We start from the raw sequence: 16,024 nt of genomic DNA, 5'->3' as shown, positions 1-16,024 counted from the left end.
TTGTGCGCGTCAGTCTGGGTGGAAATTCGAACATTTATTTTGTTATGTAAATCAAAATGAAATATATAGGTGCATTGAATTTTAAATTAAAAACTTAATATCCAGATAATTCAAAGCGTATACTTGTTATAAATACATGTCAATTTTAAGAGTTAATTGAAAAATTCGAATCTCAAATGTTTTCTCAATTGACAACATTTAAAAATTGAAAAGTGTTGAAATAAAAATATCCGTTTAATTATTTTCCTATCATGAGCTTGGATAAATATTTGAAAATTATTTTTAATGCGTAAATTGGGAGAAAAACGTAATATTTAAAAATGTGTGAGGACGTCACATTAACCTTTTGATGAGGTCTTTGCCCAACTTGCATTAGAAATAATTAATAAGCATGAAAAAAATAACAATAAAGAAATTGAAAGGTATCTATTATGCCGTATGTGTAACGTCATTTGGCTTTTACTTCTGTTTAGAATGAAACAAAATTTAATGTAAAAAATATGAATGAAAAAAAGAAAAACATGGGTTATTTAATATTTTGTTTCAATCTATGTAACAATATATATAAATGTTGAAAAAATGAAATGTTGAATTCTAACTTTTGTCGATACTTATAAAATCAATATTTATAACAGCTCCGTTATACACAGAGTTCTTTATAACTTAGTAGAATTATTAGTACAATATTCTTGTAAAAGGAAACTTTGCACGCCATAAACAATTAAAAAAAAACCGACAACTTTCAGAAGCTTACAAATATTTTAATTAAAACCTACATGTGAACCTATTTTGTGTCTACGTACATATTTTATTAATAATTAATAATTATTGATATTATTATGATGTAAATAAAAAAAACGTTTGCTTCAAATCAACGTCTACAATAAATAAGAAGATTTCATATTCGATTTGCTGATTATATTTGAAATCAGAACGGCGTTCGTCGACGTCGGATTCTGTTATCGTAAGGCATATGATACATTATAAATTAAAAATATAAAAATACAGCTTAAAAATACCTTAAAATAAAAAAACAAACAATTTTACAAAATAATATGAAATACATCAATATCAACAATATATATGATATATAGAATAGCCAATTTGTGATTATATTAGGTCCTTACATATGAAATTTGCGTTTTGTCGTACTGACTATTTTGATCTGAAATATCTCCTCTTTGGTTGAATTCTAAATTCAAATTTAAAAATTCATTTAGCTGGTACATTTGAGTTTTGAAAACAGTCATTCATTTGTTTTTTCCTAATGGAAAACATGAAATATCGGTATATCCATTTTTTTCCAAAATTTGGATAACTTCTTACAAGGAAAAAAATTCAACTCCGATGAGGCAGTCCAAACCGCCTTCAAAGAGTTTTTTTGATTCTCGCCCCTTGGTTTATTTAGTAAAGGAATCAATGAAGTACCTATGAGATGGCAAAAGTGCATAGATAACAACGGTGCATACTTTGATTAATTAAAAATATTTTACAAAAAAAATTGACTTCATATTCCTCCCGTAGAAAACTACAATTTCATATGTAAGGACCTAATAATTCATCTCGTGCTTGACGATGAAGTAAAACATCGCGAGGAAACCTGCATGTGTCTGATTTCAATAAAATTCTGCAAACATACTCACAGCACTGAAATAATTTTAAATAAAAACAGTTTACTAATACAGTTTTCTTAAGGTTATTTCTGCTCTAAAATTTATGGCTCTCGAATGAGAATGAGTATATATTATCACTTTTTTTTATAAATTACTGCCAACTGCCAAACTTTACGCGGGTATTTACTTATTAATTATAATACATTGTGGACAGATAAACGTAAGAACTTTTTATTTGCTCACCAGGAGTTTTCAAACCAAGAAATCAGGGTATACAGCCTTATAATAAAACACTAGAGGACAATAACGCTATAAAGTATTCCTACGTAACAACGGGCTAAGCGCAAGCTTTGATAATAATATTTGTTTGTCTTTTTACTTACAAGAAAACGTTTCAGTATTAAACCTTAATTGTATTTTACCTGTGCAAAGTAAGAACGAATTGCTAGCTTATTATACGAGTATAGCTATTATACGAGTAAATTAAAATGTATCAAGGCGGGCTTATCCCAGAAAGGGATTCCATTCTACCAGGTTGGTTGAGGTAAGGTTCTTAAAAGATAATTAATTTTGAAGTGTGTTTTTGTGGTTAGTGAATTTTTCATAAGTAAATGTCTAGTACTTATGTAGAAGAAACTAATGAAGTCGTTTATTCCATAGAGTTTTTAAGTCAACACAATTCGGTCTGAATATGTAGGTATCAGCAACATTACTATCAAACAGTTACAATAACAGACAGTTGACAGCGATTTGGCAAGGTAATTTTTACAAAAAGTTGATTATTATAAGATACCATTGCACTACTTACAAACGTTACGGAATGGCTATTTAGTTAAACACTGATTTATCTCTTTCTGTCATTATTGATTTGTCATTCGAAGAAGAAGATAGAGCATCGTTTAACTATTCCTTCGCTAAGCATCGTTTATAAAGCCGTAATTTTTACACCATTATTTAAATGGGTCAATCGTTAGGGTTTTTTTATAAAAATAATAAATAGGCTTAAAATTATAGACGCAGAGCGTAATATTAATAAAACAATGTCTGTTTAGAAAATGGGTTCGTTTTTTAAACTATCTACATCGTATAATATTTGTTAGCTACTGGCTAAAGAGCTAGCGAGATTTTGGTATATGATTGGTTCATGTTTCATATCGATAACGGTTAAGATGAAATCAATACAAATCAATTAATTCAATTTAAAAAAGTCCTACGTCACTACGTTTTTGAGTTATAGCGCTTCGAAAAATAAAAAGGGTACTAAATTATTTGCCCATGTCTACCTATGAGGCTGATGGTCTTTTCGAATGTTGGATGCTAAGAAAATCCATGAGAATGAACTCGGTAAAAAAAATAAGCTAAGCTCTCCTCGAGTCGTAACAACTAAGGAAAACGAAAAAAAATACTGGGAGTTATGTTGCTCACTGATTCTGAGATTCATAGTAATTTCACATTTAAAACCTTCTTTTTACCCACACTTAATATAAGAAATGGGTGACGGTGAACATATAATGTCAGGCATACCTCGAGCGTGTTTTACCCGTTTAATATGAAACATAAAACACCAAGAAACACGAATAAAGCATAATACACGTACCTACACTCTTATTCATTTTTAATTTTAGACTTTAATTCATATTTAGTATTTCTTTTTTTTTACAGAATAGGAAGGTGGACGCGCATATGGGCCACCTGATGGTAAGTGGCCAAATCACTAACGCCCATAGACATTGGCATTGTAAGAAATTAAGAAATGTTAACCATCGTTTTACATCACCAATGCGCCACCAATCTTGGGTACTAAAATGTTGTGCCCCTTGTGCCTGTAATTACACTGGCTCACTCACCCTTCAATCCGGAACACAACAATACCAAGTACTGCTATTTTGCGGTAGAATATCTGATGAGTGGGTGGTACCTACCCAGACGAGCTTGCACAAAGCTCTACCACCACTAGTATTTCAAACAATAACAAAGTTCTCCATTATATTTAAAACATTCAAAATAAATTCATCTTTGCAGTTTGCACCTTAACGCTGGCTGGATAAAATATCTTACTCGGATAAATCTGTTGTATATTTTAATTTACTTTAATATTAAATATTTTGTAATATTATTTCAGTATTTAAAATATGAATTATCCAGTATAATTAAAAAAAAACAATGACAACTATAATGAAAAGGTTGGTTGAATGAAAGGTTTTTATTTTTTATTTGGGCTTATTTCGTTTAAGCGACTTCGAATGGTTTTCGAGGGTAGAGTTTCTTTGATCCCTCTATTTGTTTGTTCGAAGGAGTATTTGAGTACGATTTTCTCGAAAACCTTTTTGGAATGTCAAACAAAAGCAACGAACGTACTTCGAAGCATGAAGACTTTCAAACTTTATTTAAATTGATATAATATAGTTAGAAGATTCATTGATCTCTACAAGACGCCCGTTAATTTATGTAAAACCGCCATTTTTTTAATTTGAACAAATTATACATATCATAAACAATATATACGATAGTAACTACACAGCACATTTGTTTATTATTTCTTCATTGCAGACATAAAAATAAAACATAATTTAATTTCACATATATTATATATATTTTGTTGACAGAAAGTAATTACTTCGTTATTGGCTTGATTTGTGATTTGTTGTATGTGTTTAATTAGGTTATTTGGTTTTTTAAAAGTAATTGAGTGAGTCATTTACATCAATTTGAATGAGTTGGCGTTCTATTTTTAAAAATACCAATTCTAGGTTTTTCTAAAATCAGTTTCACTTTTGGATGCTAAATACATATTAATACTCAAAGCTAAATCCAAATATTCTTAATTCAAGTATTAGTACTAAGAGAAGTCCATTATAAGTCTTGAAAAAGGTAGACACTCAACTTTTAACAAAGGACGCCTTTCTATTTAAGAGACGGTTATGAAGTTTATTTCACCAGCCGCTTTACCTTGGGTTATCTGGATACATATGTGGTAATCATATCATCATCAGATCATAGGTGTCAATGAATTATAAATAGAAAATCATAAAAAAATAGGATTTGTAGTTGGGATCTTTAGTTAAAAACGTGTTCTAATTTTAACTTTTTTAGAAAAAGTCAAAGCTGTAGGTAACTAGCGAAGCGGAATGGTTTAAGCATGCATGATAAGTAATGGTATGATATAATGTTTTATTTGTGTCAGTTTTAAACAAAAGCATTAATTTTACTGTCCAACACGTCATTTCTCCCCAAGCAATTTCCTAGAGGAGATTAGAAAACTAAATTATTAACTTTGCAAGTTACAGCAAAACGATTCTCATATAATATTGTGCTACGTACAAAGAACCGCAAGTTTATCGTCTTCTATGAAACTTGTTACTTTTTAAATAATACTCACACTTTTATAAGATGATCTATAATTATATAAACTGAATTGTTGAACTAGTGGCTACAATACAAATGTCCCGTTAACGTCCCATTGACCTAAAAGAGTGAGAAATATTGTTCACAGCTTTAAAGACATATCACTTCGTAAGATTGTTAATTTTAAGTATTTATTGATAATTTGATGGTACAACTATTTCAATAAATAAACAAATAAAAAATAGTGAGTTCACCTGTATTTGCACACACACACACACACAAGCGTAAAATATCATCCACGTAGTGTCCAAAATGTCCTATGTTCCTAGTTCCATAATTTTACTTTCGAATCGATTTAAATTTAAACGTCAAATGAGAACCTGTTTGAAATTCGGATTATACTAAAATGGTGTATTAAATAAACCAGCCGACGGTAAATGGTAACCTTCGGTATCGAAAGAAGTATTATAATTTACAGCATCAATGCGAAACAAACCGTTGAAATTAAGATGTTAATATACTAAGCTGTTCTCTTGTATATGAAATTCCACTGAATCATTTACCATTCTAAACAGAACATAGCAATTAGCTTTTTGACAGTAGATTAACTTGATAAACGTGTGATACTCCTCCAGACGGTCCTGCTTTACAGTGGGTAAATATTATTATACTAATTAATAATTCACTATAACTATAAAATATCTTAAAATTTACTTGCTTTTACGAAACGGTCTGGTTTCGCACGGGTAGAATAAGTATCTATATATAACGTTTTTATTGAAGAATGAACATACAAAAAAATATTCATCTCTTTTTAGGCCAGCGCCTTCGCTGGCTTACGCGGAACACCTCATCAAAATATCATTCCAATCAGATAAACAGTTTAAGAACTCAAAGCGAACAAAAACACAAACATTAATTTAAGATGACGTCTTGATATTTTTTAAGAAAATTTAACACTAACACGTAATACGTAAAATACACCATAAATGTACATTAATTAGATGTTGATAGACTTTGTGTGTACGTCACTTGGCGCCACTTCGCCAGTTGTCGCAACCGGTGTTTATGTGCGTAAATATGTTGGAAACTTGGCTGTCTTAAATAACAGTGTGCAAACGTCAACAAATCTTGGAGTAGTACGGACAAATATTTTCATGGCATATAATTTGCGAACTGCATCTGAGAAGTCTAGTTGATGTTCTCAAATTGGCCCATTTTCATTTTGAATTAATAAAGACTTTAATATTATACAAATAACTCTGTTTTTCGCAAAACAATGTGCTTGATTGTCTAGATGATCTCATCATTACTCGGGAGATACGTGATAAATAGAAAGACAGATTATTGTGGACGAATACGACGTTTGATATTTTATGGCTCCTTATATTCAAAATCATAATGTTCTTAATATTCTCTCCACTATGCTCTTTTATTTACGACCCTAATATGGCGTTTCTTTATTATACAAATCCGAAACGGCTACAATAAAAAAACATCATCTCAAACTAAACTCAAGTAATATACTAATATGAATGAACAAAAGGAAATGTATACAAAAGAATTATTTACTTCAATTATTATATATTAACCAAAATTAAAAAAGATCTCTGTACAAATCGCGACCGCGTGGTATGTTGCCAAGAATACTAGCAGTATTTCAACAGTAATTCCAAAGCTATTAAAAAAAACTCAGTACCTTAAACACCGTGTAATACAGTATTTATTACCAGAAAATATAAAAAATAACAAAAAACAAGATGAAAAAATACTTAAAGTGTTTCATTATCTTGCTTATGTTTGTTAAACAACTTATAAAAAATAAACAAATGTATTCGAAGCGAACTTTGAAATTGTATACTATCGCTTAGGAATTAAGTTACCAGGCTTTTTGGTATCATTGATTTAAATAAATGTTTGTTCTTAAAAATCAAACACGGTGACATTATTTATTCATTAAATTTCATATGATAATCTGAAGGACCTTAGAAAGTTTAGGCGCAGGACCAACGGCTTTCCGTGTTTTCTGAGGCACGGGATACTTTCAACTTCCAGACTCCGGGCTGCTATTGAGAATTTTTCGACAAAAAAACCAAAGTAACTTTCTATTTGGTCTGAGCCTTACCACTAAGTAAAGCAGTAATAGTACTAAAGCCTTAAGTACTTTTGTGGTATATTTATATACTGTCTAAATTGTTTCACGCAATTATTTCATTGAATATATTTGATCGTACAGTTCTAAATAAATAATGGTTATATACAGCGTCGGTTACTTCGCCTACACTTCATGGTCGGTTGAGAAAGATAAGAAGTGAAAGCGTAGCAAACAAACTCATTTTCACATGTATAATATGAGTAAAGATTAAGATTTTTTGTTCGCATAATAACGGTTACCTTTTTTTTATTTTAGTAAATTATTATATAATAAACAAAATAACAATCTTTGTGTAATGAAAAATATATATATATATAAGATTATCAAAATAATTAAAACACAACAGTTACAGTAACAGCCTGTTTATGTCCCACTGCTGGGCTAAGGCCTCCTCTCCCTTTTGAGGAGAAGGTTTGGAGCTTATTCCACCACACTGCTCCAAGGCGGGTTCGTAGACTACACATGTGGCATAATTTTAATTAAATTAGACACATGCAGGTTTCCTCACGATGTTTTCCTTCACCGTCAAGCACGGATGAATTATAATCACAAATTAAGTACATGAAAATTCAGTGATGCTTGCCCGGGCTTGAACCCACAATCATCAGTTAAAATTCACGCGTTCTAACCACTAAGCCATCTCGGCAATACACAAACTTATTATAAAATGATTTATTACCAGCAATAAATCGTGTAAAATTTCAGCTCAATCATTTGGATGGAACTGTTTTAAATTCATTTGCGATATTTGCACGCACACCCACGCACACTAAATTACATAAAAGCTTCAAGCTTTTTGTCAAATCCATGTATATAATATCATTTGTTATACTGACTATCAACGCACGACCAATACTTCTAATACTATAAATCTGAAATTTAGAACATAAGCTTATTTTACAACGTAAACTTCCACCAGAAAGGATTTTACGAAATTTTAACTTTAAGGGTAGAAATGGGAGACGTAACTCTGTATAAATATTACCCATGTTAGTCGGAACAACTTCTTTAAGGATCATGATATAGTAAAGGAGCTTCTTATTTATTATAAATTTTACATAATAAATATAAGTTAATTTGCTTTTTGTTGAAATTTCAATTTAGTCGGGTTTAAATTCAATATATTTCGAATAAATAGAAAGTTGGGTAAAGGTGAATTCTTTAACAAGATTCTAAGGTCACTTTAGGGTTGTAGATTAAACATTTGGACTCAGCAAATACGAATATTGGGTCACGTAGCTTTTTATATTAGATTAGTAGCCCTTGACCGCTATACCAGGTGAAACATTGATGTGGTGAATAAAGTGAATATCGATATTCTCCAGCCCAACATCGATATATAACCGACTTTGAAAAATGGCGAAGGTTCTAAATTCGGTTGTTTTTTTAATATTTGTTTTTAATGTAGATAGGTGGACAAGCAATTGGGCTACTTGTAGGTGGTCACCAACGCCCTTAGACATTGGCATTGTAAGAAATTTTAACCATCGCTTACACCGCCAATGCGCCACCAACCTTGGGGACTAGGATATTATGTCCCAAAAACCTTAAAACTCCGGCATTTATGAACCGATTTTGGAAATTATATTTTGTTTGGGTATACGTCTGTTGGTGGTGACCACTTAGGTGATATTCGTCGTCGTCGATTTTGCTAAAGTAAAAAAAAAGGTATGTGAAGTTTTTAATCTACAAAATATAATGGCTACAAAAAAATCACAAATATTACCTCTGTGTTTAAAAATAGAGAAGCGTCGAAGGTCTGCGACAGCTGAGCCATTATTGAGCAGTTCTGGATTATGAGCGCTGCATGGGGCACGAAGCATAGAACCACCATTTGCAGCAGAAATATCCTTCGACCTTGTCTGAGAACAAACCATTGACACGCTATGAAATATGTAGAATTAAATAACTATCATATTCCAGCACGTTACAAACTTGTTGTAGCTTTAGGGGCAAAAAGACAGGCGGCAGAATTTCACCTCAATCATTCAGTTATTCTCATGTTATTTTTCCCTCTCCAACATAATATACACAAAATTGTATGCACATTAAAATTTAGTTGTGCTAGACCTGGCTTGAACCCGACATCATTGATTAAGATAATAAAAATATTTCAGTAAGTTTACAGAACACGTCTAATCCTAGGAACTAACCGACTAATTTAAAAAACCTCTTTTAAGTAGTTACATCTATAATCCATTTATTGAAACCATTCCAACACTTTTTCATTTCACACACTATTCCACAGAAATACTCTGTAATAAGTTGGTAAGGTTATCCTGCTCATTCCAGATGAAGCTCCTGCATCAGGCTATCATATCATTGCAATGAAATCACAGGATACTTAATATGAGGCCATTAGAGCAGTAGGAATTGTTCATAGTCCTCAAACAACTAGAATAGAGCTGATGATTTTTGAGCTGAATAGATATTCTTTAATCATAGCTATCTATCAAGTCACATTTTGAATAAAATAAACTAAATCAAAATTGGTTCATCCGTTAAGAAGCTACAATACCATATCAAAAATGTAATGCCCCTCTTTTTACCTTGGGGATTAAAAACAAGTAGGTACTGATCTTTAATTAAGATCCACGTGTTTTATCTCCGGGGACATATCAGCGCTGATAGTAAGTATATCATTTTATGGTAAGCTTAAAAGAAAATAAACATTTCATCTAATCTTGATGTATAATTCTTCTGTGTATATAATTATTTTTTATATATGTCACTTAACTCCTCCTAAACGGCGGTACTAATTTTGATGATTTTTTAAGTTTGCCCCTGGATGGCTAACATTGAACCCAGTGGGTGACGCTGTGATCAAATTCAAAGATTTTTTTTTACAAAAAAAAATATTATTTCAGTCATAAGAACTGGGCGTGCAGCTATTTAAATATATAAATAAACATTTTACCAGACATTAAACTACACGTCATTATGTCTCTATAAATAAACTGGCTCAATTATATTTCACATCGGGGCACACTACAAAATTTAAGCGATACGAGTCGAGGGAGCTCTTTAATAATAGCGATTATTAATGCGTATAAAGTTTCATTCGTAGTTATAACTTTGCATATGTCTACGTATATATGTATTCCTTATTTCCGAGAACAGCATTACTGATGATCTCTTTTGGAAATGATTTGTGCAAATGAATCAACCAACGCGCCAATCTTGGAACCACTCAAAGACATCTCAGAGTGCATGTTGGGTAAGACAATCGAAGACAATTTTAACTGGTGGTAGGGCTATGTGCAAGCTCGTCTGGGTAGGTACCACCCACTCATCAGATATTCTACCGCAAAACTAATATTAATACTTTATATTGTTACTTATTATTGTACTTATTTTAATATTAATACTTGATATTGTTGTGTTCCGGTTTGAAGGGTGACTGAGCCAGTGTAATTACAGGCACAAGGGACATAAAATCTTAGTTCCCAAGGTTGGTGGCGCATTGGCTATAAGCGATGGTTGACATTTCTTATAATGCCAATGTCTAAGGGCGTTTGGTGACCACTTACCATCAGGTGGCCCATATGCTCGTCCACCTTCCTATTCTATAAAAAAAAAAAGATTCAATTAAAATAATTCAATTAATAATTAAATAAATTGTATGTCCATTAATCATACTTTTAGGATATAATGGATAAAATTCATTTTAATTATTGAAACGGTGACCTCTGTAATACCATTAGTATAGTAATCCAATTACCAATAAATCGATAAATAAACATTATGTAGCTAATTGGCAATATCAAGCGCCTATGATATTCGGTAATTACAGCAAACATACGAACTGTTTTATATGATTGGAAATGAATTTTAAAAGATGAATGCCTTTGAATGTCCCACTGGGCTGAGCCCTCCTCTCCTTTTTGAGGAGAAGGTCCACCACGCTGCTCTAATGCGGATTGGGGGTTGGTGGAAACGTGGCAGATTTTCGTCTGCTACATGCAGGTTTTCTAATGATCTTTTCCTTCACCGCCGAGCACAAATAAATTTTAAACATAAATTAAGCACTGAAATCAAAATCAAAATCAAATCAAATTCAAAAGTCTAGCCTTGAACTGGGCATCATCGGTTAAAATTCTCGTCTTCTAATCACTGGGCTATCACGGCTGTAATGTATTTATAAAAAAAAAAAACGGAGCCCCAATGCGGGTTTGTGAACACATAAAACAGAATTTCATCCGAAACATGCAGGTTTCCTCACGGGTCATTATGTTTTCCTTTGAGACATAAATGGTAACGGTATTCATTATAATTACCCCTAAGACATTATAATACATATATCTATATATTTTCTTTTTTCGATATATAGTGCCTTTTTTGTAGAACTTTGTAATAGTTTATATACATCTTTATTAAGTATATATATATATATAATTATTTAGTTAAGTGATTAGCTTCATAATTATAATTCCTTGTTACACTATGTTTCTCATTCTTATTCGAAATGAAGTCGTAAAATGACCATATAATATGTCAAAGCAAGATATGAATATGTTGAACAATATTAACTATTATCTCATACTGTTGCTTTCACAAACAGACAAAATATATTCCAGCTGTTATATTAATTTATGGTGTTTTGATCATTGCATCAGAACCCGTCATGTTCAGACGCGCCCTTGTGACAGTTTTGATATACGTATATGAATATAACGATATATAATAAATTACGTAAACAGCTTTCACATTTATTGTTATCTTACTTTTGTGAATAAGCTTCCCATTGAATATTACTCATATTTTAACGTTTAAAAGAGTTTCGTTCAGCTATCTTCATATATCAAAGAGCTTACACAAGTTGTTTGTGTTTTATTTATGATTATATTTCATCTTGTCAGAGGTAAGAAATATCGAAGAAGCTTGCCTGTTTATCCAACACATATATATATTTTGACCACGACTAATGTCAAACTGGAACAAATCGCACTCTTGACTCCCATTGATCTCTATCAGATTACCGGGATGGCAATGGAAGAGATTAGAGTGATGAATTATTAAGACAAATTCAGAGTGAGGAAATTCCGTATAAACCGTATAAAGGAAACCCGTATTCTATGGAAAATATTCACCTGTTCTCATAAATTTCTCTTGCGGTCATACCGTTCGCTCTTTACAAGTTGATCTAAAAAGTATTTTTTAAGGGAATTTGTAATAAACCTTTCAATATTCTGTTATTGTTTTACTTTTTAATTTAAGGTACCTTTATAGTTCACGAATATATTTTTTATATGCTTAATAAATTTAATTCTACATAATATACTTTTATAGGATATTTTTTATTGTTTTACCATCTTCTCTTTTCTTCTTCCATATTTATGTGCATTATTATTTTTTCCTTTTCATAAATTATTAGCTTTTAGCGGAAACTCGATTGATTTATATGTATTAATTGTATGTATTTCAAATAAATAAGTAATATAAATAAATGAATAAAAATAAAATAACATGTTTACAAAGGAATCGATCGCTGAACCGAAACAAATAAAGCTAGGCGTATTAAATCGAGATAGTAATACGTCATAAAAATCTTTTTATGACGTAGGCACTCTCTGAAAAATATATTTATACCTCAAAGGTGTTATTGCATCCGTCATATTTGAAATTGGAATCATATTTTTTTTCGGTTTAATACAAAATAACGTGCAACACAACCAGTGTGATCATTTTTTCAAATTAATTATTACTTAAGGAATGATTAAAATTGTTGCTTGTTTTTGTCGAACGAAATTCTCGTTAAGCTATCTGTTGGTTAAATTTATGTTGTTATGTTTGTCTGTTTTCGTTAAATTTGTGGGTAACGTGTTTATTAGCCTATGTATGTATTTTTGTTCCTTTGTGGCGCCTAGAATTAACATTGATTTGTGTTTATCTTGCGAGTTTCACTTAAGACATGACGGTACTGTTTCTACTGTTGTGTTGTTGTACAATCAAATTTCAATATGGCGAATATCAGACGCGACATAGTAAAAAAGAAAAAATGAAAGCCAAAGAACTATGTTAAATATCATTGAATATGTATTCGAAAATCATCTTATGTTTCTTTTATCATTCTTCATTACGGATGACCATTTAGGATTTGTAACGATTTATAATCTACTACTATTTCCATTTAAATTGTCAATAGGTACTTATAATAAAGCTGCGATGATGTTCTTATATAATCACATAATAGGTATTATTTACGCAGACGATTGACTTACATGGACGCAGGGTTTATGTGAAAACATCCAACTTTCACGGAGACCAGCTGTGATGATGGTCTCTCAGAAGGTGTGGTGCAGTGTGACCAGTTGTCAACCTTCAACGCGTTCGATGTCATCCTGGGACAGAATTAAAATATATTAGGGAATTTTTTTAGGCTATTATCGATTTAAATACTTTTGAATATTAAAAACTACTTGAATATTTATCCTTTGTTTTTAACTTTTTATAGAATAGGAAGGCGAACGAGCATATGGGCCACCTGATGGTGAGTGGTCACCAAACGCCCTTAGACATTGGCATTGTATGAAATGTCAATCATCGCTTACATAGCCAATGCGCTACCAATCTTGGGAACTAAGATTTTATGTCCCTTGTGCCTGTAATTACACTGGCTAACTCACCCTTCAAACCGTAACACAACAATATCAAGTATTGCTGTTTTGCGGTAGAATACCTGATGAGTGGGTGGTACCTACCCAGACGAGCTTGCACAAAGCTCTACCACCAGTTAAATACAAATTCATATCCAAACATTATTTACTAATGACCTTTAAACACTGATTTCTCTCTTTCTTTCATCATTTGTCATACGAAAGAAAAAGACACAGCATTGTGTAATCGATAGTAAACAATTAAGTATACTTGAGAGTACAGCCTTACTAAATAAATATATGACTCAGTTTTAAGTACGGCAATGTAGTAACTAAAAGCAAATGTAGGACCAAGTTATTTTTGTTGGGAGCTTAAATGGACCTATTAGGTAATTGAAAATTGACGAGTGATTACCCTCCTTACCATTATGAAATGAAGGTCTTACGTTCGGTTACAATACTCAAGAAGCAATTCATTTCGCTTACGTCATAATTCTCTACGAGGCGTAATTCAGAAACGTCCCAATAAAAAGTGAGTCGCATATACTAGTATATGATATACAAATTTACAGGAACGACAGTAACGGCTAATTAGTAACTCAAAAGAGAATGGTTATTTATGTATAACAATTAAATATAGGATTCCAGTTATAACTAAATATGTAATATTCATTTCTTACATTTTAATTTTACGTACAAAGTTCGGGGTGCGATAGTTACGATATAGAGGCACTGCATATTATTGTAAATTTTCCTCTAAGAAAAGTGCAAATAAAATTAACAATCTCGAATGTAAAGGATGCAAACATACTACGTCATTGGTAGCGCTCATAGCGATGTGAGGAGCTTACTTTTAAATAAGAAACCTTTTTTATGTAAAAGGGAGGCAAACAAGCAGGAAGATCACAGTTATGATAAACTGCATTAACAAAATATTAAAATAAACAATAATAATAAGCTCACTAATATATTTCAAGTGATTTGTGAAAGAATCCGCAATCACAAGATCGACTATTGATAGAATATTTGCTCCTATTTTTGCATAAAATAATATATTGATAATTGTTGTAATATTAATATAAGTAAAAGAACATATGTGGGGCGTCAAATCACAAAGAAGGCTAAAATAAATACAAAATTATCAACGCGCGTATCGCAAAAGAGTCGCCCGCAATAACGAACCGGCGATGTAACGTCACAGTCAAAACTCGGACGGAGCAAGAATTATACGAGAGCAGCCCAAATTGATTTGCTTATCAAAAAAAGTTTACATGATATAATCATAACTTTTTCACACATGTTATTATAATCGTGTAAAGATTATTGTAGTACAAAAAAAAATATTTTTTAATTTACATCTTCCTAATTATTATTTATTGAAATATAAAAACCTTTTTAATTAACCTCTATGTATAAACTTTGTTTTTGTCTGTATTAATATAATTTTTAATAAATATATTTAATGTCACATATACATGCTCGTCCAAACTGCTTGTACCAAACACTTAGCAAGTGAAGGCAAGCCAAACATCGACTAAAGTAGAGCATGTCATTCACACGCAGAGGGTTAGTAACTCTTTTGTGGGACAATGTATACGTTTACAAAAGCATCCAAGAAAACATTTAAATATTTACTATTTCAAAACTACCAAAAAAATAATTTAGAAACTTGTTAAAAGTTATTATAAAACCAGCGAATGTAAGAAATCTTGGGAGTTAATCGATGACCTTCAGTGTTTAGACCATTTCAAGTAATAATATTAAAAGGCCAGAGATGGCCCAGTGGTAAGAACGCGTGAATCTTAACCGATGATCGTGGGTTCAAACTCGCGCAAGCACCACTGAATTTTCATGTGCTTAATTTGTGATTATAATTCATGTCGTGCTTTACGGTGAAGGAAAACATCGTGAGGAAGCCTGCATGTGTCTAATTTCACTAAAATTCTGCCACATTTGTAATTTTATCTTAAAAAAATAAAAACATATTTGATACAACGGAGTTTTTTTCTTTATGAAATAAGTAAGTCTACTATTTCTATATTGAACAAAGAATTTGATTTATTGTAAATATTTATACTTATATTATGTCTTTGCTTTTATCTTTTTCTCAAGCTTCGTATTATAAAATTGTTATCCTCTGTGACCTTACTTTAGTAATGAGTAATAACTGTACAACCATTTCTGTAACGCTGTTGATTACAAGTAAAAATAAATAAATAAATAACGTCAACATGCTTGCGATTGCTTATAACGCAGTTTTAAGGAAGATTGTTGACTGTCAACATAGCTCCGTCAAGAGCCAGCATGCTGGATGT

General features: G+C 31.4%; 1 protein-coding gene across 1 annotated transcript in view; it reads right to left on the bottom strand.

Annotated features, from left to right (window-relative positions):
- Positions 1-16,024, bottom strand: part of LOC126773591 (adenylate cyclase, germination specific-like) — a 114,597-nt gene that overhangs the window by 81,901 nt on the left and 16,672 nt on the right. The window contains exons 2-3 of the mRNA XM_050494562.1: positions 13,335-13,454; positions 8,840-8,975 (exon numbers count right to left, since the gene is read on the bottom strand). Of these exons, the coding sequence (XP_050350519.1) occupies positions 8,840-8,975; positions 13,335-13,453 (255 nt within the window). The 5' untranslated portion in view covers position 13,454. The remainder of the gene's footprint in view (positions 1-8,839; positions 8,976-13,334; positions 13,455-16,024) is intronic.

Source organism: Nymphalis io, chromosome 15 (assembly GCF_905147045.1).
Source record: "Nymphalis io chromosome 15, ilAglIoxx1.1, whole genome shotgun sequence".
Classification (NCBI taxonomy): domain Eukaryota; kingdom Metazoa; phylum Arthropoda; class Insecta; order Lepidoptera; family Nymphalidae; genus Nymphalis; species Nymphalis io.
Note: the sequence above shows the minus strand (reverse complement) of the source record. Positions and strands in the feature narration are given on the sequence as shown.